At 36.4% G+C, this 23382-nt stretch overlaps 1 protein-coding gene across 3 annotated transcripts in view; it reads left to right on the top strand.

Annotated features, from left to right (window-relative positions):
* LOC111144758 (HECT and RLD domain containing E3 ubiquitin protein ligase 4) overlaps positions 1–23382 on the top strand; it is a 122997-nt gene that overhangs the window by 49788 nt on the left and 49827 nt on the right. For all 3 annotated transcript variants that reach the window (XM_022499201.1, XM_022499200.1, XM_022499202.1), the window contains 7 exons: positions 1154–1314; positions 17273–17349; positions 17630–17754; positions 18973–19032; positions 19166–19277; positions 19778–19967; positions 21456–21628. In XM_022499201.1, coding sequence (XP_022354909.1) covers positions 1154–1314; positions 17273–17349; positions 17630–17754; positions 18973–19032; positions 19166–19277; positions 19778–19967; positions 21456–21628 — 898 coding nt within the window. The remainder of the gene's footprint in view (positions 1–1153; positions 1315–17272; positions 17350–17629; positions 17755–18972; positions 19033–19165; positions 19278–19777; positions 19968–21455; positions 21629–23382) is intronic.

Raw genomic sequence — 23382 nt, 5'->3', positions numbered from 1 at the left:
TTTTTTTTTTTTTTTTTTTTTTTTTGATGACTTATTTGATAAGGAGAAAGAGAGCATGCACAAGCAGGTGGACCAGGAAAGGGAGAAGCAGGCTCCCTGCTGAGCAGGGAGCCCAATGAGGGGCTTGATTCCAGAGCCAAAGGCAAGACACTTAAACAGCTAAGCCACCCAGGCACCCATCTTTTCTGAGCCTACACCTCTTCCTGGGCATGCATAGTGACTTTTTAAATTCCTTTGTATATAGAATTACTTTTGAATGTTCTAGATCTTAAATGTCTGACTCTCAGAAGGGGAAAAAAGACATTAAAAGGGGAAAAAGCATCAGCCCTTTAACCTCTGGAAATCTCTTTAGAGGAGACTTGGGACAGTACTTAGATTCTACTTAGATTTTCAGTAACATGGCAGACTAGGTAACTTGAAGACCCCTTTGACTCAAAACCCCTTTTAAATAACAGGTTAGTTTGCCAGGAACTGAAGGGAATGCCACAGGGAAAAGCAAAGAAATCTAAAAACTGTTTTCAAAACTATTTGTATTTGTTTGAACTGACTTTGAAGGTGCCCTGAAAGAGTTTGCCAGTGTAGGTAATATATTATCAAACCACCCTAAAACTTAGTGGCTTTAAGCAGTTTCTTTAGAAAAAAGGAAACATTGTCTTATTTTATATATTTATGCATTGTTTTATTATACACACACACACCCCTCAATCTTCCGATTGGTACTGGATTACTTGCCCACTTCTTACTATAAAACTTCTGATTGGTGTCCAGAGGTGGATCCTTATAGATGCTTTAGGCTAGAATTTTATAGGGAAGTAAAGGGGAGAACTTGGACAATATAGTTAGATGCTACCCCTTGTACTGAATTATTTCTTATTAGGAATTCCACTATAGGTCTGAGCCTTTTTAAATTTGGACAGTTGTAGAAATTTTCTGCGTTATGCTTATGTAGCCTACCTTTGTGGTAGAAAATTTATTCAGTGTAGAGTAAGACTTTTAATAACTAGTTTATACAGAAAATTTTAGAACTGTAAAGGTTTTGTTAATGTATTTTTGAAGAGAAAAAATTACATCAGTTAATTATTGTGTGCTTTTCTAAATGTAAATTGTTTGGAAGGTAACATTAAGTCTGAGATTTTCTATCATTTTACTCTAGGCAGCACACTTCTGCTTTTGTTCCTTCATCAGGACGAATTTATTCTTTTGGACTTGGTGGTAATGGGCAGCTAGGAACTGGTTCAACAAGCAACAGGAAAAGTCCTTTCACTGTGAAAGGAAATTGGTTCCCTTATAACGGGCAGTGTCCACCAGATACTGGTAAGTTTTGTTATATTAAAACTTTGCTATACAAGTTAAAGTTAGTAAAATGTTGCTCTTAAATGATGAAGTTTTCTGTGTTTGACATGAAACAGTTCCAAACTACATTGTTTAATGAAAATACCAAGATACAGAATAGTGTATGCATTTGCTTCATTTGTCTGTACTTGCTTATTTATGCATAAGAAAACTCATGATAAAGTAGTAAAAGTGGTTTCAGAGGGCTGGGCACATGGGAACTGGACTGTGGCTAGATGCCACTGGGCAGGAGTATTTTTGTTTTGTGTAGGATACACATAACATAAAATTTATGAACTTAACCATTTAAGATGTATAGTTCAGTAGTGTTCAGAACATTCACATTGTTGAACAACCAGTCTTTAGAACTCTTTTCATCTTACAAAACTAGAACTTTGTATTCATTAAGCAGCAACTCTGCATTCACTCCTCCCCCTGGCAGGCAAATACCATTCTACATTTGGTGTCTATGTATTTGACTTGGCTCTAGGTACCTCATGTAAGTGGAATCATACAGTATTTGTCTTTTTGTGACTGACTTCATAAATTTAGCATAATGTCCTTAAGGTTTATCCATTCTGTAGCATGTGTCAGGATTTCCTTTCTCTTTAAAAAAGGCTGCATAACATTTTATTGTACGTATATACCATATTTTGTCTCCTAACTTGTTGTGGACATTGGATTGTTCCACCTTCTGTGACTGTTGTGAATCATGTAAACATGGGTGTACAGATATCCCTTGAAGACCCTGCTTTCAATTTATTTGAGTACATACAGGACTTTAAGATACATGACAGTTTCTATTTTTTTTTTGAAATTTGAATCATGTGAATATATTCCCTACTTAAAGTATTAAATTTTTAAAATTTGTTTTCATATCCCTACTGCTTTAGCCCCATCTGTGATTTATTTATTTTTATTTTCTATTATTTTCAGTAGATCTGGTTATTTTTTCATTGGTATTAATTTCCTAAAGAGTTTGAAACATTTGAATGCGGTTTTCTCATTTACTTTTTTAACATGCTGCAATATGCTTTTTAGGAGTAAGGGTGCCTGGGTGGCTCGGTCAGTTAGATGTCTGCTTTTGGCTCAGATCAGGATCCTGGAGTCCCAGGATTGAGCCCTGCAATGGGCTCCCTGCTTAGCAGAGAGCCTGCTTCTCCCTCTGCCCTTCACCCCGCTCGTGCTCTGTCTCTCGCTCTCTCTCAAATAAATAAAATATTAAAAAAAAAGATAAAATATGCTTTTAAAAATACATATATTTCCAAATATGTATATTTCCTTTATCATCCTAAACTAATTCTCAGAATTTTCTTCCTGTTCATTTTACTATGTCTGATTTCCTTAGGGATTTTTCTTTGAATTGTGTGTTCTGTCAAGATTTTATTCAGTGATGAGCATACGATGAAGATTGATATTTGAAAAGATCCATAACTTTTTATGAATAACCTTGAAGATTTTTTTTTATTTTTTTTGGTAACTAAAAGGCTATTTCAGTTATGCTTTTATATAGCAAAGGTCAGCCTGTGATACTATTTTGTCTTGTTTTTGTTTCATTTTGTGTTTAGTATATGCCTTCATTTTCTTCCAGTCACTCTTAACTTTAGAACATGCATTTATTTTAGTAATACTGTTCTTGTGTCCTTAGAGGCATGTTGGTGATTTATTATATTCGTTTCTTTCCATATAGTTTCTTAAAGGAGCATGAATATTGTAGGGAATGATGTATTTTTGTTTGTGAAGTTTAGTCACTTAGGGGTGCAAACTGTACCTTGAGATTATTTGCATTCAAATGAGAAAGGAAATGGAATTTTTTTATTAACATATAGTGTGTTATGTGTTATTTGTTTCAGGAGTATAGGTCTGTGATTCAAAAGTCTTACACAGCGTTCACAACATATATCCTCCCCAGTGTTCATCACCCAGCCGCCCCATCCCTCCCACCCTCCTCCACTCCAGGAACCCTCAGTTTGTTTCCTGACATTATTCCTCTCTTATGGTTTGTCTCCCTCTCTGGTTTCCTCTTGTTTCATTTAGGAAATGGAATTTTAAAATTATTTGTTTTGCTGAAGTTTAGTTTCATCAGAAATTTGTAGATTCACAGTAGCCAAAAAGTGTGAACAACTCAAGGTCCATCAACAGATGAGTAGATGAAAAAGAAACGTGGTATGTGCATGTAGTTGAAAATTATCCATAAAAAGGAGTAAAATTTTGATATGTGATACAACATGGATGAACCTTGCAAATAATATGGTAAGTCAAAAGAGCTACTCACAAAAGGGCAGTATATCATATGACTGGTCTTATGTGAGGTACCTGGAACAGTCAAATGTATAGAGACAGAAAGTAGAATAGTGGTTACCAGGGCTTGGGGGAGGGGAGAACAGAGGGGTTGTTTAATGGGTACAGAATTTCTGATTGCATCTTTAGGTCTAAAATGAGTCTCTTATAGGCAGCATATAGATGGTTGTTGGTTTTTTTTAATGCATTCTGATACCCTGTGTCTTCTGATTAGAGCATTTAGTTATTTACATTCAGAGTCATTATTGAAAAATACAAATTTTGTGCCATTCTGTTACCTGTAATGTTGGTGTTTCTGATGATGTTCTGTGTTCCTTTCTTTTTTGTTGCTTTGGTGGTTTTTTTCCCTGAAGAGTCCCCCTTAATATTTCTTGCATGGCTGGTTAAGTGGTCATGAATTCCTTTAGTTTTTGTTTGTCTGGGAAACTCTTCATCTTTCCTTCTTTTCTGAATGATAGTCTTGCAGGATAAAATATTCTTGGCTGCACTTTTTTTCCCTTTCAGCACTTTAAATATATCCTGTTGGCTGCCTGCGTGGCTTATTTGTTGAGCCTTTGCCTTTGGCTCAGGTAATGATCCCAGGGTCCCAGTATGGAGTCCCACATGGGGCTCCCTGCTCCGCAGGGAGTCTGCTTCTCCCTCTCACCCTCTCCCCTCTCATGTTCTCTCACTCTCTCTCTCTCTTTCAAATAAATAAAAATTTAAAAATAAATAAATATATATATATATATATATATATATATATATATATCTCCTGTCATTCTCTTCCGGCTCCCAAGTTACTGTTATAGATCTGTGATCCTGATCTGTCTTCCCTTATAGCTTAAGGACTTTTTTTTTTTTTCCCCTAGCTGCTTTCAGAATTCTTTCCTTGTTTGTGTATTTTGTGAATTTGATTATGGTACCCCTGGCGATGGCTGGCTTTTGTTGAATTTAATGGGAGTTCTCCATGCTTCTTGGATTTTGATGTCTTTGTCTTTCACCAGATTACTTAAGGGGAAGTGTTCAGCTATAATTTGCTCAAATAAACTTTCTGCCCCTTCTATCTTTTCATCATTCTGGGCTTCCTATGATATGAATGTTACTATGTTTTAATAAGTCAGAGTTCCCCAAGTCTACCTTTGTGATCCATCATCTTTGTTTCCCTCCTCAGCTTCATTGTTTTCTGTAATTTTATCTTCAGCATCACTGATTCATTCCTTCACTTTATATATCTTCATTGTTATGGCATCCATTTGGGTTTGCTGTCAGCTATAGCATCTTTAATTTCAGTTTGACTAGGTTTTAGCTCTTTTATCTCTGTAGTAAGGGATTCTCTAGTGTCTTCTATGTTTTTTTCAAGTCCAGCTAGTATCCTTATAATTGTTTTAAATTCTGGTTCAGACATCTTACTTCTCTCTGTATTGCTTAAATCCCTGGCCATCACTTCTTCCTGTTCGTTCTTTTGGGATAAATAAATAAAATAAATAAAAATAGGGGCGCCTGGGTGGCTCAGTGGGTTGGGCCTCTGCCTTCAGCTCGGGTCATGATCTTGGGGTCCTGGATCGAGCCCCGCATCGGGCTCTCTGCTCGGCAGGGAGCCTGCTTCCCCCTTTCTCTCTGCCTGCCTCTCTGTCTACTTGTGCTCTCTCGCTCTCTGTCAAATAGATAAATAAAATCTTTAAAAATAATAATAAATATAAATAAATAAAGCAAAATAAAATAAAATTTTTTTAATTTAAAAAATAAAGGAAGGGGCGCCTGGTGGCTCAGTGGGTTAAAGCCTCTGCCTTCAGCTTGGGTTATGATCCCGGGGTCTTGGGATTGAGCCCCACATTGGGCTCTCAGCTCGGCAGGGAGCCTGCTTCCTCCTCTCTCTCTGCCTGCTTCTCTGCCTACTTGTGATCTCTGTCTGTCAAATAAATAAAATCTTTAAAAAATAAATAAATAAATAAATAAATAAAATCTTAAAAAAAAAAAAACCAACTGGCAGTATTGAAACTCTTTCCTTTTTTCCAGTCAATGGTTTTGGGGAACAGTTTTCTTGTATAGTCCTATGTGTGTGTTTTCACTGCCCCCCCTCCACCGCCAACAAACTCTTTCTCTCTCCCCTTTTCTCTCACTACCCACTCCACCACTAGGGCTCCCTCCCCTGTGCAGTGCTGGTGGCTTTTTTTCTCCCATGAATCAACTCTCCACAGTTCCTACCTTCCATTGGTCATTTTTTCTATTTATAGATGTGCAGCTTTATTCTCTAAGGCTTCTCATTGATTTCTTGGGTCTTGGGAATGATTTGATACTTATCTAGCTGTATTCGAGGAAGGAGACAAACTTACCATCACCCTACCCCTCCACCATCTTAACCCCTCCCCAGAGTTTCTGATTGTGTCAGCGAAAACTTTCTGGAGATGAATAATTGATAGATGGACATTTTGAATGTACTTAATGCCACTGAATTATACAATTTAAATGGTTAAAATGGGAAATTTTGTGTTTATTTTACCACAGATTACATATATGTGTATCATATATGTAAGGGTTGATAATTATTTTGCACTATACCAAGGCTGTATAGATTAAAAACTAGCTAAATGTGAATATATATTTTTTTAAGATTTATTTCAAAGAGAGAGTGTGAGTGAGTGGGGTACGAGGCAGAGGGAAAGAGTCTTCAAGCAGACTCCCCACTGAGGACAGAGCCTGACATGGGGCTCGATCTCATGACTGATGAGATCATGACCTGAGCCGAAACCTAGAGAGTCAGATGTTCAGCTGACTGAACCACCCAGGCACCCCATTAAATATGAATTTCCTTGGTCCCTTCGGAGGTGAAGCCCATGGCCCCCACCATAAATCACATTGTTAGCATAAACTGTCTATTGTGGCCTCAAGATCACAGGTGAACAAAAACATTCTTATTCCAGACTTTGGAATTAGGCCCTTGGAGCTTGGCACAGAGCAGACCTTTCTTTAGAAGGTATAATGTTTGGACAGCTGTGTTAGTGTTCTAGGACAGCTGTAACAAAATACCACAGACTGGGTAACTTGAACAACACAAATTTATTGACTCAGTTCTGGAGGCTAGAAATCCAAGAAAAAGCAGGGTTTCTTCTTCCTCTTTTTAATGATTTTATTTACTAATTTGAGATAGAGCATGCAGGAGCAGGGTTGGGGGGGGGGGGCAGAGGGAGAGGGAGAAGCAGAGAGCCTGACATGAGATCATGATCTGAGCCAAAGACACTTAGGCACCTGAGCCACCCAGGCACCCTTTGGTGAGGGCTTTAAGGGAGCCTCTGTTCCATGTGTCTCTCCTAGCCTCTGGTGGTTTGCTGGCAGTCTTTGCCATTTCCTGGCAAGTAGATCACTGCCTTCATCTTCACATGGCATTCTCTTTCTGTGTGGATCTGTGTCCAAATGTATACCTTTTGACTCCCTACACCCATCTTGTCCACCCTACCACCCGCCTTACCTCTGGCAACCACTGATTGTTCCCTATATCTATGAGCTTTTTTCACCCTTCAGATTCCACATAGAAGTGAGATCATACAGTATTTGCCTATCTCTGAGTTATTTCACTTAAGCCAATACCCTCAAGGCTCATACATATTGTAACAAGTGGCAAGATTTCGTTCTTTTTTATGACTAAATAATATTCCTCTGTGTGTGTGTGTGTGTGTGTGTGTGTCACATTTTCTTTAACCATTCATCTATCAGTGGATACTTAGGTTGCTTCCATGTCTTGGGTATTGCAAATAATGCTGCAGGAAATGTGGGGGTGCATATAGTCTCAAGTTTGGTTTTTTTTTTTTTTTTTTTTTTGTTTTTTTTTTTTTTGTTTTGTTTTTTTTTGTTTTTTTTTTCATTTTCTTTGGTTAAATACACAGAAGTAGAATTGCTGGATCACATGGTAGTTCTGTTTTTAACTTTTTAAGGAATCTCCATCATATCATTTTCTGTAGTTGGCTGTACTAATTTACATTCTCACCACCAGTGCACAAAGGTACCCTTTACTCCACATTTTCACCAGCGCTTGTTATTTCTTGTGTTTTTAATAGTAGCCAGTCTTACAGGTGATATCTCTTTGTGGTTTTGATTTGCTTTTCTCTAATAATGAGTGACGTTGAGCACCTTTTCATATACCTGTTGGTCATCTGTATATCTTCCTTGGAGAAATGTTTATTCAGATTTTCTGTCCATTTTTAATCAGATTATTTGCCTTTTGCTATTGTTTTATGCATTCTGTATTTATTTTGGCTATTTAACCCCTTATCACATACATCATTTGTAAATACTTTCTTCCATCCCGCAGGTTGCCTTTTCATTTTGTTGATGGTGTCCTTTGCTATGCAGAAGAGTTTTAGTTTTTCTTTTCTTTCCTTTTGGTGTCAAACCCAAAAAATCATCTCTAAGACTGATGTCAACTACTGCTTTTGTTTTCTTCCAGGAGTTTTATGATTCAGGTCTTAATGTTCGAGTCTTTAATCTGTTTTGAGTTAGTTTGTGTTTATGGGGTAAGTTAGTTGTCCAGTTTCATTCTTTTGCATGTGGCCTTCCAGTTTTCCAACACCATCTATTAAGAGATTGTCCTTTTCCCATTATATATTTGTGGCTCCTTTGTTATAAATTGGCCATGTATTTGTGGGTTTATTTCTGGTTTCTCTATTCTGTTTCATTGATCTAAGTGTCTGTTTTTATGCCAGTACTATACTGTTTTGATTATTACAGCTTTGTAATATAGTTTAACTGCCCTAGGTTTTGGTTGTCTCTCAAACCTTTGTGATAGTCCAAGCAGTCTTTTATTTTTTGTGGCTCCCAGTAATTGAGGGTGTGCCAAGGCCTATGGGAGTCCCAAATGGGAGGATCTCAGACAGCACTTAGATTCAGGTTGATTGGAAGTCAGACACTCAGGTAGCAGCTTTTAAGGTATGCAAATATATACGGTACTGTAGGACCACAAGTGAAAGTCCCACTAGCCACCAGAGAGCCTAGAGGGGTCCCCTGGGTGGGAGTCATGAAAATCAGGACATCAAATAATGGTCCAAGCTCCATTCCAGGAGATAACAGTGACTTGTAGTAATGCAGAGGGACAGGGCAAAGATGACATCTGTTTGCCTTAGTCCCCAGAGATCACCTTAGTAAGTCGATAGATGTATGCTAAACCAGAATCCTGCCCCTAAGGTTGAAGCTCCAGGACATGCAGGTAGACCTTTTTCACAGAAAGAATGGGGGTATAATTCAGTCTGCTGTTTGTGCTGTGACTGGGGGGTGGTAGCCAGCCAAGAACTCTCTTTAATTGTTACAACCCATGAGACCCCCATCCCAGGAATGCAAATCCTGCAGTCCATCAGAACCTGGCACTCAAGGGGTTTCCACTGCTTGGCAGCCACAAAAACCAGGACACCAGATGTGTATACAGTTCCTCTGTGGGAGGTAATTGTGCTCTAGATTGTGGCAGAGGGAGAGCACAGAGATAAGGCCCTCCCTCTGAGGTTTCTGGGGAGGATTACAGTAGGCCCTTAGCCCTGTGTTCAATTAGAAGCCTGCTTCTCAGACCAGAGCTACAGAAATAAGCTAATGGGACTTTTACAGAAAGATTGGACTTCTTTATCGGTTGTCTCTTGCTATACCCTAGGGGTGGTAGCTGTTTAAGAACTTTTTCTGTTGAATAAAGCCCTGTGAGACCTGTGAGCATAAACCCCACTGGTTCCCAGAGCCAGGTGACCTTAGAGGGTGACCTAGAGGTGTTCCTTAGGCAGCAGCCACAGAAACTGGGATGCCAGACCAGGATACAAACTCTCTCCAGGAGATACTGACAAGCTGAAGTGAGGCAGAGGGAAGTTCCAATATAAAATGTTTCATTTCAGGGATGCCTGGGTGGCTCAGTTGGTTGAGCAGCTGCCTTTGGCTCAGGTCATGATCCCAGCGTCCTGGGATCGAGTCCCACATCGGGCTCCTTGCTCGGCGGGGAGCCTGCTTCTCCCTCTGCCTCTGCCTGTCATTCTGTCTGCCTGTGCTTGCTCTCTCTCCCTCTCTCTCTGACAAATAAATGAAATCTTAAAAAAAAAAAAAAGATTTAAAATGTTTCATTTCAGTTTAACAAAGCAGAATTACAAAACTGTTGTGAGTTAGATATCTTTAGAAGAAGAACAGATAGTTCCCTTATATATCGAAAAAACAGAACATTAAAACAAAGTTAAACATTATTCTAAACAAATAACCACAATAAATTTTTCTTCATCAGTTCATCCATTCCAGTGTGAGGTGTTCTTTATCTGAGTTATGTTTCCTCAGAGGCCTGTGCCTGAGTGTCTATTCTATGAAGCATAAGTGGTTTCATATACACAGTACAGTCCTTTTTGCATGCCTCTGAGATGTCCTTCTTTTTTGAAAATGCAAACTCTGGCTTGTACCAGAGTTTATAGGAGAGATTTCAAATAAGCATTAGAGTAAAATCAGTAGATGACAAAGGCTTAAAATGACTGTGACTAGTTTATTGCTGATAATTGTCAAATGGAAAGATCTGAAGAGGGTTCATTATAAGAATAATACGTCTGACAGGATATTTGGATGTGTCTGTGGCATGCAAAACAGATTTCTAAAAACGATGATTAAGCTTGTTTTCATAGAAGACAGTGACTCTTAACGTCTGACTCATAAATGTAGAGGACTGTAACTCTTTTTTTTTTTTGTAACTCTTTATAGATGAAAAAATGTTAAGATATAACATGATAATCCTGAGACCTAATGTACCAGGAATAACACTAAGAAATCAAGTAAAGAGATTTCACTTGATAAAAAAATCAGTATTTTTTATGACTTCATAGTAAGTCTGAAATACATCCCATTTGCAAACCAAGAAGATACTGGATATGAATTAAAGCAGTAAGAATATACCACAAAACGTTTAAAATAACAGTTAATAACTGAAATTAGAACCAATTAGACTTTGATAAATATAGGAAAATAAAAACAATTTCTTAAGAGTATTGAATAGTGCTTTACTTCACATTTAAAAATATGGAAAACAAGGATATTGACAAATCTCCAGGGACTTACCATAAGAGACAATTTTTGAAATGTTTGTATTAATTACATTTTACCATATACATTTAACTTAGGGAAGATTAAGTGTCTCTTCTGATTTGACAACTCTTCCCATGCAACTCTTGAAATAGTAACACATCAAACAAAGCTAATTATTTCTAGCATCTCTTCTTACATATTAAAAGAATAACTTTTATAATTATCCAAGCCTCTCTGAAAAATCTCAAAGATATTTTCACAGATGCGTAAAAGGTATTTTAGAAATTTCGTTTTCCTGTATTTAGGTTATGATTTTGCGAATCATGTTGTTCATTTGCTAGAGCTGCCATAAAAAATACCACAGACTGACTGCCTTTATACAACAGAAATTTATTTTCTCACCGTTCTAGAGGCTAGAAGTCCATGATCAAGGTGTCATGTTAGGAGTTTGGGTTTCTTCTGAGGACTCTATCTTTGGCTAGCAATGGTTGCCTTTTTCTGTGTTCTCACATGGCCTTTTCTTTGTGTGTTTGCATTGCTGATGTCTTTTCCTCTTATAATAAGGACACCACCAAGTACCCTAACAAGTTCATTCTACCTTCATCTCCTCTTTAAAGCTTGTCTCTAAATACAGTTGTATTCTGAGTTACTGGGGATTAAGACTTCAGCATGTGAATTTTGGGGAAACAATTGAACCCATAACAGGAAGGCAAAAATCAAAGAAATCATGAGAGGAGATTTGAACACTTTATTAAGATACAACTATTGATTAGAAACAATACTTGGTTACTTATTTTATCAAAGTGTCAGTAAAAGATTTCAGAATAAATGTGGAGGGTAATAAGATTGAAAAGAACTTTTAATTCTTCTAAAACTGAGGACTATTTGTTTTTTTTCCCTCCTTAAATAATGAAAAACAAAGTCAATATAAAGCATCAAAGATTATTCTAATAAGACACAGAATTTTCTCTATCAGATTACACAAAGTCAAGAATAATATTTTATATTGTAGGTGAAGGCATTAATCGTTAAACCATGGAAGCACACCCTTCAAAATTGAATGACTTTGCTAAGATGTTAACACATTTTATAGCTTCTTTCAGAACAAAATATAAACCAAGACAAATAAAATTCACTTGCTACATTGTCTTCATTTATATTCTTTCATGTTCTAAAACAAACAGACTTCCATCAGGATAGTGGTGTTGTCTCAGAGGGTCCATGAAATCAAAATGACTTTCGTTTTATTACTAAGATGTTTTCTTTGTTAACATGTAGTATGTTCATTATTGCTCATCTTTAAATTGAATCAATATTTTAAATTTTCGTAGTTCTAGGGGTGCTGGGTGGCTCAGTTGATCAAGCATCCAACTCTTGATTTTGGCTCAAGTCATGATCTCAGGGTCCTGGAAGTGAGCCCTGCAATGGTCTCCATGCTTAGAGGGGAATCTGCTTGAAGATTCACTCCTCTGCTTCTCCCCCAGCTCTGTGTGCTTCCTCTCTCTCTCTAAAATAAATAAATCTTTTTTTAAAAAGTGGGGGGTGGGGGACACCTGGGTGGCTCAGTTGGTTAAGTGTCTGCCTTCAGCTCAGGTCATGATCCCAGGGTTCTGCGATCAAGTCTCACATCAGGCTCCTTGCTCAGCAGAGAGCCTGCTTTTCCCTCTGCCTGCTGCTACCCCTGCTTGCATGCCCATAGTCTCTCTCGGCAGATAAAATCTTTAAAAAAAAAAAGAAAGCCTTTTTTTTTTTCTCCTTAACTTTAAATTCTAATACAGTATTGGTGCTTTTTAACCTCTTAAACTCTGTTTAAGAAGCTGTTTGAGCAGCATGGAGGTTCCTCAAAATGTTGAAAATAGAACTACCTATGACCCAGCAATTGCACTGCTAGGTATTTACCCTAAAGATACAAACGTAGTGATCCGAAGGGGCACATGCACCCGAATATTTAGAGCAGCAATGTCTACAATAGCCAAACTATGGAAAGAACCTAGATGTCCATCAACAGATGAATGGATAAAGAAGATGTGGTATATATACACAATGGAATACTATGCAGCCATCAAAAGAAATGAAATCTTGCCATTTGCGACGACATGGATGGAACTAGAGGGTATCATGCTTAGCGAAATAAGTCAATCGGAGAAAGACAACTATCATATGATCTCCCTGATATGAGGGAGAGGAGATGCAACATGGGGGGTTCAGGGGGTAGGAGAAGAGTAAATGAAACAAGATGGGATTGGGAGGGAGACAAACCATAAGTGACTCTTAATCTCACAAAACAAACTGAGGGTTGATGGGGGGAGGGGGGTTGGGGGGGTGGGGTTATGGACATTGGGGAGGGTATGTGCTATGGTGAGTGCTGTGAAGTGTGTAAACCTGATGATTCACAGACCTGTACCCCTGGGGATAAAAATATATTATATGTTTATTAAAAAAAAAAAAAAAAAAAAGCTGTTTGGGGTCCTGAATGTCCTAAAAGTATAAAAGAATTCAGAGACCGTCAAAAAGTACTCCTTTTTCCTTGTAAATCAAAAGCACATTCATGGGCACCTGGGTGGCTTAGTTGATTAAGTGTCTTTCTGAGCCCATCATGATCCCAGAGTCCTGGGATTGAATGTGTGTTGGGCTCCCTGCTCAGTGGGGAGCCTGCCTCCCTCTGCCATTCCCCCTGCTTGTATTCACACTTTCTCTCAGGTAAGTAAATAAAATCTTAAAAAAAGTAAAGCACATACATAGTTGTATCTCTCTGTTAGTACTGCTCCTAAACAGAAGTACAATTTACAGAATAGTAAATAGCTCAGTAATACCATTCAGGTGGAGAGATTCCTAAAGGGTGCTCAGTGCTTAGTATTGGTGGGGAGAGTGCCCTTCACAATTTTTTCTGACCATGTAAAAAGTATTTTGTGAAGAGCAAAGAAGAATGTGAAATAGCCCTTCTAGATAGGACAATATGTACTACATAAAACTAACAAATCAGATAATTGGTATATACATAGATTCAAATTTAATGGAAAGTCCAGGGAGAGGGGAATTCCATGTAGGTATTGTATGTAAGTTTTATTTCAAATACAAACTCTAGTTGGTTGGTAATGGTTCTTGGAGATATATATTGAGAAGGACTTTGAGAGAACACTTTGTTAGAGAAGAGTGTCAGGATTTTTAGCGCTGTGGTTATGGGTGGAAGAGGTAGTGCCTTTTCATAACTTTTTAAAACAAGGCATCACTAATTTGAGAAGGGAGGAGAATTACTCAACACATGAAAACTGGGGGGAAAAGGTTAGTTTAGATCGTAACCTAATAGTGTACATTAAGTTATAAAGGGATTAAAGAACTAAATGTTAAAAAGTTCTGAGGCACCTGGATGGCTCAGTCGTTAAGCATCTGCCTTGGGCTCACCTCATGATCTCTGTGTCCTGGGATCCAGCCCCATATCAGGCTCCCTGCTTGGCAGGAAGCCTGACTCTCTTTTTCCTCCTGCTTGCATTCCCTCTCTTGCTGTGTCTCCTCTGTCAAATAAATAAATAAATAAAATCTTTTTAAAAAAATGTTAGAAAGTTCTTAAGAAAATAATTCTCTGATTCAAACATAGGAAAAGCCTTGGGGTTCCTGGCTGCCTCAGTCAAAAGAGCATGTGACTCTTGATATCGGGGCTGTGAATTGGAGCCCCACGTTGGGTGTAGTGATTACTTAAAAAAAACAGAAACACATGAAATGGGAAAGCCTTTCTCAGTATTATGGCAATGAAATACGTTTGATTAAATGGAAAAACAAATCTTGTGTGAATCAAAATTAAGTTATTATTTAAGAAAAATGGTTGTAGGGGTGCCTGGGTGGCTCATTGGGTTAAAGCCTCTGCCTTCAGCTCAGGTCATGATCCCTGGGTCCTGGGATCAAGCACTGCATCAGGCTCTCTGCTCCGCAGGGAGCCTGCTTCCCTTCCTCTCTCTCTGCCTACCTCTCTGCCTACTTGTGATCTCTGTCAAATAAATAAATAAAATCTTAAAGAAAAAAGAAAAATGGTTGTAGCAAATACAGCCTAAGATTAATTAGCCTGAATATCCAAAGTGCTCATACATATTGGTGAGAAAAACAGTGAGACACTTAATAAATAAATAAGACAAACATTAACACACTCAATAGATAAAGGAAATTAATGGAAATGCCCAAAGAGGAAATTCATGTTACTAAAACCCACGCAAAAATTATGACCCTCTTGGAGTGCCTGGGTGGCTCAGTCAGTTTAGTCTTGATTTTGGCTCAGGTCATGATCTCAGGGTTGTGAGATCCAGCCCCATGTGGTGCTCCACGCTCAGCAGAGAGTCTGCTTGAGATTCCCTCCCCCTCCCCCTGCTCATGCACTCTTCTTCTCTAAAATAAATAAATCTTCAAGAAAAATTATTATCAGGGTGCCTGGGTGGCTCAGTCGGTTAAGTGTCTGCCTTTGGCTCAGGTCACGATCCCAGGGTCCTGGGATTGAGCTCTGCATGGGGCTCCCTGCTCAGCGGAGAGCCTGCTTTTCCCTCTCTCTCTGCCTGCCACTTTGCCTACTTGTGCTCTCTCTGTCAAATAAATAAAATCCTTAAAAAAAAAATGTTATCCTCCTTAGTGTCAAAGAAATAGAAGTTTAAAAAGCAAGAGATGAATAAATAAATGGAAAAGATCGAGTTAATTTTTTTCTGTTACAGGGTAACAAACTATGTAGGTAAGGAAGCTAATGGGCCAGCTATAAGAGGAGGAAGTAATGTTAGCATATCATCATTTTTCAACGCACAGTGAATTAATGGTCTAAGCACCGAGCATCAGTGGTTCCTAACATTGCAGAAAGGAACTCAGCCACACATTATGTGCTTCCTGATGGAAAAACAGCTCCTGCTACCACCTTGTAATAGTTTTGTTGAAACATTCAGACTTTAATTAAAGCCTTTTTAAGATCCAACCACCAATTTACAGGAGGTACAGAAGGACCAAGAGAAATGTGAGGGGAAACCTTGAGGATACAATTAGCAAAATTCAATCTACAAGAAGCTGTTAAGACAGATGACTAGATTTTATAAACTTTTTGGAGGAGTGATTACAAGGAAATTAAGAAAAATAAATTTTGGTACCTCACTTATATCCCCAAGAAACTTATTCATGTACTGTACTCATCTTTCTTCTTGATTATAGAGAGCAGAATCACATTTTAGGGATAAATGAATAACATCCTGCTAAATCTTTTAAGGAAGCTAACAGTTTCAAGTAGATTTGTGAAAATGATGTAGAGAAAAGATTTTAAGTTGAATCATTGGTTTATTTAATATTTTAGATTTACCCTTTTAATCTGTTCTTAGAAGTTATTTTTGCCATAGAGCATTCTTGGTACTTGTGGAACATTTAGTCATGTTGATGTTTTGAACTCTGAAGTTCTCAGTATGTTCTGAGCTAGGTAAATATTTCTTTGTATTATATATTGATGTTAACAAATATTTAGTGAGTTCTTTCGCAAATCAAACATTGTGCTTGGTAGTAGGGAATAATCAAGGAAATTAAGATGTGGTCCTTAAGAATTTATAATTCTGTAGCAGCCATGGTTACAAATAATACAAGGTAAAGAACTAGCAAACTAAAGGGTGGTGGGGGTCAGGAGTAGGATGACAGAAATGTATTATATTTGGAAATAATGAGACTTAATTAGCCCAGTATCGGACTTGATGTTTTGGTATGTGATACTGCTAAGTGCTAGCCCAGCAGTCCTTTTTTTTTTCTCCCCTACAGTACTTTTGATAATAGATGCTCTTTCCATTTTGAGAAGCAAAAGAGAAGAAAGGACGAGGCATTGAATATCTTTTTGAAAAAGAACTTTTTTGTCTTAATTTTACTGCTACTAAATTTGCTTATTAATTATTTTGGACTAGATTTGGTTTGTTGGGTTTTTGTTTTAACATTTATATATTTTTTTTGAGAGAGAGAGAGGCAGTGCAGGTGGGGGAGGTTCAGAAGGGGGAGTCTTGAGACTCCCACTGAGAGCAGCACACAGCCTGACATGGGGCTGGATCTCACAGCCCTGAGATCTCAGCCTGAATGGAAACAAAGAGAGCTTAATCGACTGTGCCACCCAGGTGGTTGATTTGGGTTTTATTGATAAAAAGTTGCCAATGAAGAGCTGTGGGTGTCATCTTACTTTTGTATAGCTATAGTAAAAGAAAATTTTGCATTATCAAGTATTTTACTCAAGAAGTTTTAACATTTGCTTGTTTGTTGTCATTCTTTTTTAAAAATTAATATTCTTAATTTTTATTTTCTTCTGAGCTTTTATACCCCGCGTTCAATTTTTACATCATCTTCAGTTTAAACTAAAATATATTGAGATAAAAAAGGCATTGACTAGAAACACCGCTTTATTGTGCAAGCTGGAAGAAAGACTTGCAGACTTACCAAGTGCTCGTTATACTTGTAGAATCATTCAGTGTGTGTCACTCGGTCAGTCTCTTTTCTACAATAATCAAAATATTCCAAGTCATTTTATACTGTTGAATGCTGAATAGGATGTCTAGTTGAGTTAGATTATTAAGAGAAAAATCCAGTAGCATATTTGATAGCCTGAAAATGTCATATAAATCTTGAATTTCTTTACATCTTATTTTTATTACAGATTCTGAAGAATATTTCTGTGTGAAAAGAATTTTCTCAGGGGGCGATCAAAGCTTTTCACATTACTCTAATCGCCAGGTAATAGTAGTCATACAAGTAATTACTGAACTCAGATAATTTTGAATAATTTTTAAAGCCCATATTAATGTTCTTTGTATGTTACAAAGTAATTGCCTTAAGCCTTTTTGCCCCCAAGTCTGCAGAATTTTTCTGATCCAGTTGATAAGTACTGTTTCAGGTATTTAGTAGAGATATACTTGGTTAAAAAAAATGAAATACATAGTGGAAACTTGTCTTGGTTTAAGTTATATATATATATATATCTGCTCTCTGGCTAATCTACTTACTTTAAATTTAGAACTGTGGGCCACCAGATGACTTTAGATGTCCTGATCCTTCAAAACAGATCTGGACTGTGAACGAAGCTCTTATTCAAAAATGGCTGAGCTACCCCTCTGGAAGGTTGCCTGTGGAGATAGCCAAGTAAGAAAAACATTTTTCCTACCCAACACAAACACAACCTCTTACCTCCATGGTAGTGCTATCTTGTACTTAGAAGTTTTTGTTTAAATAAGTATTTTATTAATACCACTCACTTTAAAAAAAAAAAAAAATCGTTCACCAAATAGTTTACATAAGTTTAAATATCTGGAATTTCTATAATGATACTTTAAGAGCTCTCATTTGAATATATTTATATGTTTTAATTCTTTCATATTTATAATATTAAATGATAACTTGAAATATTAAACACAACCACTAGGATTGGATATGAAATAATGTTACTTCTAGCTTCTTAGTGTTCACTGTCTTTTAACTTTTATGCTTCTTAAAAGATTTAAGTATTAAATCTTTCTTGAATATTCTGCTTATAGATGAACTTGTTTAGTATTTAGAGTTTTCTGTTGTTGCAGGTGGTGTTGGTTTTGGGGATGAGAGACTATATCTGATAAGCTGTTTTTATTTATGTTTTTTATTTCTTTAAATATTTCTTTATTTATTCATGAGAGACAGAAAGAGAGAGGGGCAGAGGAAGAAGCAGGCTCCCCAATGAGCAGTCTCCGATGGGGGACTCAGTCCCAGGACCCCAGGATCATGACCTGAGCCGAAGGCAGATGCTTAACCATCTGAGCCACCCAGGAGCCCCGATAAGCTGTTTTAAATTACAGATTGTTTTCCTAAATTAAAATTTTTCTTAAAAGCCCCAAAAGGTGGATTTCAGAAAAAGTAATAACATCTGATTATAGATTTACCATCCTGTATAATTAAGAAAATTAAATGTATATGTTTATGTAAAAAAATATATTTTTTTCACAACATCGAATTTGTGTCTGTGATCATACCACCCTGAATGCACCTAATCTCATTTGATTTTGGAAGCTAAGCAGGGTTGGGCCTGGTTAGTACTTGGATGGGAGACTGCCTTGGGAGTAGTGGGTGCTGTAGGCTTTAAAAAGAAAGAAGGAAAGAAAGAAAGAAAAATACCAGATCAGTTTGATGAATTTTAGAAAGTCTAGGATAAGCGGTATTACTTTAACCTTTAGTAATTTAGCAGTTTGTAAAATTCTGATTTATACTAGTTGAATATTGGATAGAAGAGTGCTCTGTGGCATTAAATAGTATATTAAATACTTTGATTAAAAAATGTGGACACTGGATTTCTCATTTTGTGATTTGGGGATTTTTTAACTTTCTTTTTAGTGAAATAGATGGAACATTTTCTTCCTCTGGTTGTCTAAATGGAAGTTTTCTAGCTGTTAGGTAAGTGGTAATTCTTTGGTATGCACAATTTTTAAAATTTATTGTATTAAGTAATATATTAAATAAATTAAATAACCTTAAGGGTTTATTATTTTTTTCTCTCTCTCTTCTTTTTTTTGTTTCTCTTTTATAGCAATGATGATCACTATAGAACAGGCACCAAATTTTCAGGGGTTGATATGAATGCTGCTAGGCTTTTATTCCACAAACTTATACAACCTGATCATCCTCAGATATCTCAGCAGGTTTGTTCTTGAAGTATTTTATATTTTGTTATGTAGCCTGTTGAACTTTATATTATTTTGTATATTTATAGTCCAGCAACTTTGTAGTTTTAGATATTTCATTGTGATGTGTTGTTTATGATTCTATTATATAAGCCAATATAAGAAATAAGGTTTTATTTTAAAGCATTTACAGCTTAGCTATCAAATATCTGTAAACCTCTCCAGATGTTTAAGTAGACCTTTAATACTTAACATTATCATGTTGGTTAAGTTTCTATATAGGTATAGCTCTAGAGAGTTTAAATTGAAATTTACACACCAGAGTTTTAAAATGCTCTTAGTAATGCTTAGGCATTAAATTTCCCTGTGTTTCAGAGTACAGTCAGTGATTCATTGTAAGATACATTTTTTTTTTTTTTTTACCATTTTATGTTTGCTGTGTTTATGATTTTTCTCCTTGTTTTTGGAAAGTACATTCATTTTAAATAAAGTAGGTTTTACTTTTTGTCAAAATATAGGTGGCAGCTAGTTTGGAAAAGAATCTTATTCCTAAACTGACTAGCTCCTTACCTGATGTTGAAGCATTGAGGTTTTATCTTACTCTACCAGAATGCCCCCTGATGAGTGATTCCAACAATTTCACAACAATAGCAATTCCCTTTGGTACAGCTCTTGTGAACCTAGAAAAGGCACCACTGAAAGTACTTGGTAAGAATTCTGGTCTTTTTTTTTTTTCTTTTGTAATTTTTTCTCTTTAAATAAAGGTGCTAATAAGTTTTTAATTTTTTTTTTTTGCTGTCTGAAATTTTGCTACCCTGCTTATTTGACACTGTCTTACAGAAAAATAAACCTGTTTTTCCTTTCATTGCTTTTTTCTAGTCATGCTGGTTATTAGAGGCAAAGCATGTTAAATATTAAAATTTTAATCAAACAACAGCAGAGACCGTATCAGGGAAGAGAACCAACTGTTTTCTGTATTTCCCCTCCCTTGTCCCTCTTGGTCTTGCTATTAAAGAAGTAAAGGTGGAGGTACAATTAAAACTGAACAAAGATGGTTATTAAATCCTTCTTGAACTCTGTTATAAACTCTTTGCCTTGTATATCTCTCACCTGCTAATTTCCCCATGTTTGATTTTATTTCTCTGAATGTAGATGAGATTCTACCACTAATCTGATCTTGTTGTTCCATCTCTATCTACTGTAATTTTTTGACCTAAACTTTTCTCAACTTAATTTCTCAATTTGTATAGATTTCATCTCTGTCTCCTGGCCATTATAGTTTGCTTGCTACATTTAACCTAGTACTTTCTTTGCTGATAGAATTTATTGATTTATGAAGCTAAGATACATAGAAGTCATAAAATCAGTACAGAAAGTTTTAGGCTGAGAGTGAGCAGAGGAAGTAGTTAAGTGTAGAATCCTCAGTAAGTGAAGCAGGAACTCACAAGAGTATTTCCTTCCATGTTGTCAAAAGTTTTTGTATTTCCGTCTGCCTCATAAGATTATGGTGTTTGTAATTAACAACTACAAACAAATATGTGGGGAAGAACAGACATGTTAATACTTTACATAGTTCTCAGTATCCAATTTTCAGGATTACCTTGCATTTTAAAGGTGTGGTACTTCACAATATTTGAACTTTATGTTAGGTTGAAAGATAAAACTTGAAAAGATCCCTAAATATTGGGTCTTTAGCATGTTTAAAAATTAACATTCTGATTTTTCAAAGCACTTTTTTTTAAAGGTGTGGTATGGGTTTTTTTTAAAGTTTATTATTTTTAGTGATCTGCACGTCCAAAATGGGTCTCAAACTCCTGACCCTGAGATCAAGAGTCCCATGCTCCTCCTGTTGAGCTAGCCAGGTGCCCACCCCGGAAGCACTTTTTAATAACTGATTTTAATATTAGGTATAGTATTGAGTTTTTAATATAATTTAGGAAGCCACGAAATGAATTCAGAAGACCTTTCGTACTTTATTTTTGCTTCTGAGAGCTTTCAGAACAGTATTCTTTGAGAGTAGGATGATGTCTGTAAACTCTAGAAATGTTACATAAAATACTGTGTTATATGGCTCTTCCTGGGATTTTGAGAGGGTTAAGAGTACTGCTTTTAGAAGAAAAGTCTCGTATGATTTTGAAAATTGTGATTCTTTTTTAAAAAATTCATTTTCTTTGTATGTTCACCCTTTAATAACAGAAAACTGGTGGTCAGTACTTGAACCTCCGCTATTCCTCAAGATTGTAGAACTTTTTAAGGAAGTCGTGGTACATCTTTTGAAACTCTACAAGATCGGCATCCCCCCCTCTGAAAGAAGAATTTTCAACAATTTTCTTCATACTGCATTAAAGGTTTTAGAAATACTGCATAGGGTATGTCCAGTAGTTCTTTTATTTTCCTCTCTCCTCAGTGCTGCCTAATAGATTGATGATGTTTATTTTAACATTAATATTATAGATTTAGGTTAGCTTAAGAGATACAGATTACAGATATTTAGAAAAGTTAACTAAGTTTTTCTTTAAAAAAATAATACATACTTTGGAGCTTTGGTCTTACTTGACTTTGTTAGGCATTTGTAGATAACTTCTCTGTAGTTGGGCAGAACAATAGCATACTAATGAATTAGAAATCTCCTTACATTTCTTTGTGAAGAACATAATTAGTTTAAATATGATTTTTGTCATTTATAAGTGGTTATTATATGAGAGATCGCATCCTGGTTGTGATTATGAATATTTAAACTCAAGTTCTTTTGTTATTGGGTACTAATGGTTTCAATCAAAGTAGAATATTCCATTTGAAACAAATGACTAACTTGAAATTGGAACCATATATAATTCATTAATTTGCCTATTGTTCTTTCCTGCCCTTCTTCCCAGTGTAAGAAATAGTACCCTTTACACTTGTAGCAGTTCAAAGTTACATGAAGAAGTAGAGTCTCAGCTGTTTGATTAAAGATGGATTTGAGACATCCCTGATAGCTGGTAGGTATATCTCTGTTAAGCCATTTGGTATTCTTGAGAAGCTATTTTGGGAGACATGACCTAAGGGAGAGAAGCATATGTTTCTTATCTCTAGAATGACTAAAAAACCCACTGGAACCTTTAATCTTTAGTTTCCTCTCCTTAATAGCTTCTTTAGTATTTTCAGACCCTTTTTGCCTAGTGCAAAGGTAAATATTAAGGGATAAAAGAGATAGTCCTTCTTACTCTTTTAGTGAAGTTCCTGGGTATTTCCTCAGTTAAACTTCTTGAATTTACTTTTTTCTTTGGTATTGAATATGTTCAAGATTCCTAGTAATTCTCTTATTATAATTGAAGAGATGATTGCCACTTCTTTCCGTGGGAAAACAAGTCATTCTTTCTTTTGCCTTTCCCAGAATAAGGCTTTCTTGCAGCATTTTAGGGTTAATTGAATTCTGCAGTAAACTTCTATTAAAATCCTCTGTCTTCATAGGATGAGCTTCTACTTTTCTGTGTGCCTTTTGTCTAGGATTCAAGAGATTAATTAGATTTTTTTTTTTCTTTCCTCTGGACTCTGTTTTACTGTTACTTCAATGAATCATCCTTTGTCAGCTGGACCCTACTGCCAAATAATTATTCACTCTCTTCTTTATCTGTTTATCTTTATTACTCCTTAAAAAAAAATTGGTTTCCTTAGCTGTGTCTTTACCACAAGTTAAAGGGAAGGTGGGAGAAGGAGAAGAAAATTGAACTTTTTTTTAATAATTGAAGACTGAATTTGAGCAAGTAACTTAAGTTCTTTGCCTAGTTTAGAAGCCTCAACTTGTACTGAGGTAGAACCCTATGGGACTCCATCTCCAGAGACATTTTTGATGGAGCCATGCTAGAAACTAGGATCCTCTGATCTTGCTGGCTAAAAGGGAAGAGGAAATAATTTTAACACTGGCCAAGATTAGAACCTCCCTTCTACATTAATTCATGTGAGCACTTTACATATATTCTTCATTTAACTTTTTAAACTCTGTAGTTTATAAAACCCCTTAATCTAAATGTCAAAGGTCATAAACCAATAAATAAGAGAGTCGAAATACAAATACAAATCTGCTTCCAAAGTCCCTGCCGTTTCTAATGTACTTCTCTATTAGCGGGTATGGTAATAGAAC

Source organism: Enhydra lutris, unplaced genomic scaffold, assembly GCF_002288905.1.
Source record: "Enhydra lutris kenyoni isolate GAN:26980312 unplaced genomic scaffold, ASM228890v2 scaffoldscaffold12, whole genome shotgun sequence".
Taxonomy (NCBI): domain Eukaryota; kingdom Metazoa; phylum Chordata; class Mammalia; order Carnivora; family Mustelidae; genus Enhydra; species Enhydra lutris.
The sequence above is the reverse complement of the archived record's forward strand: the minus strand, read 5'-3'. Positions and strand labels throughout refer to the sequence as shown.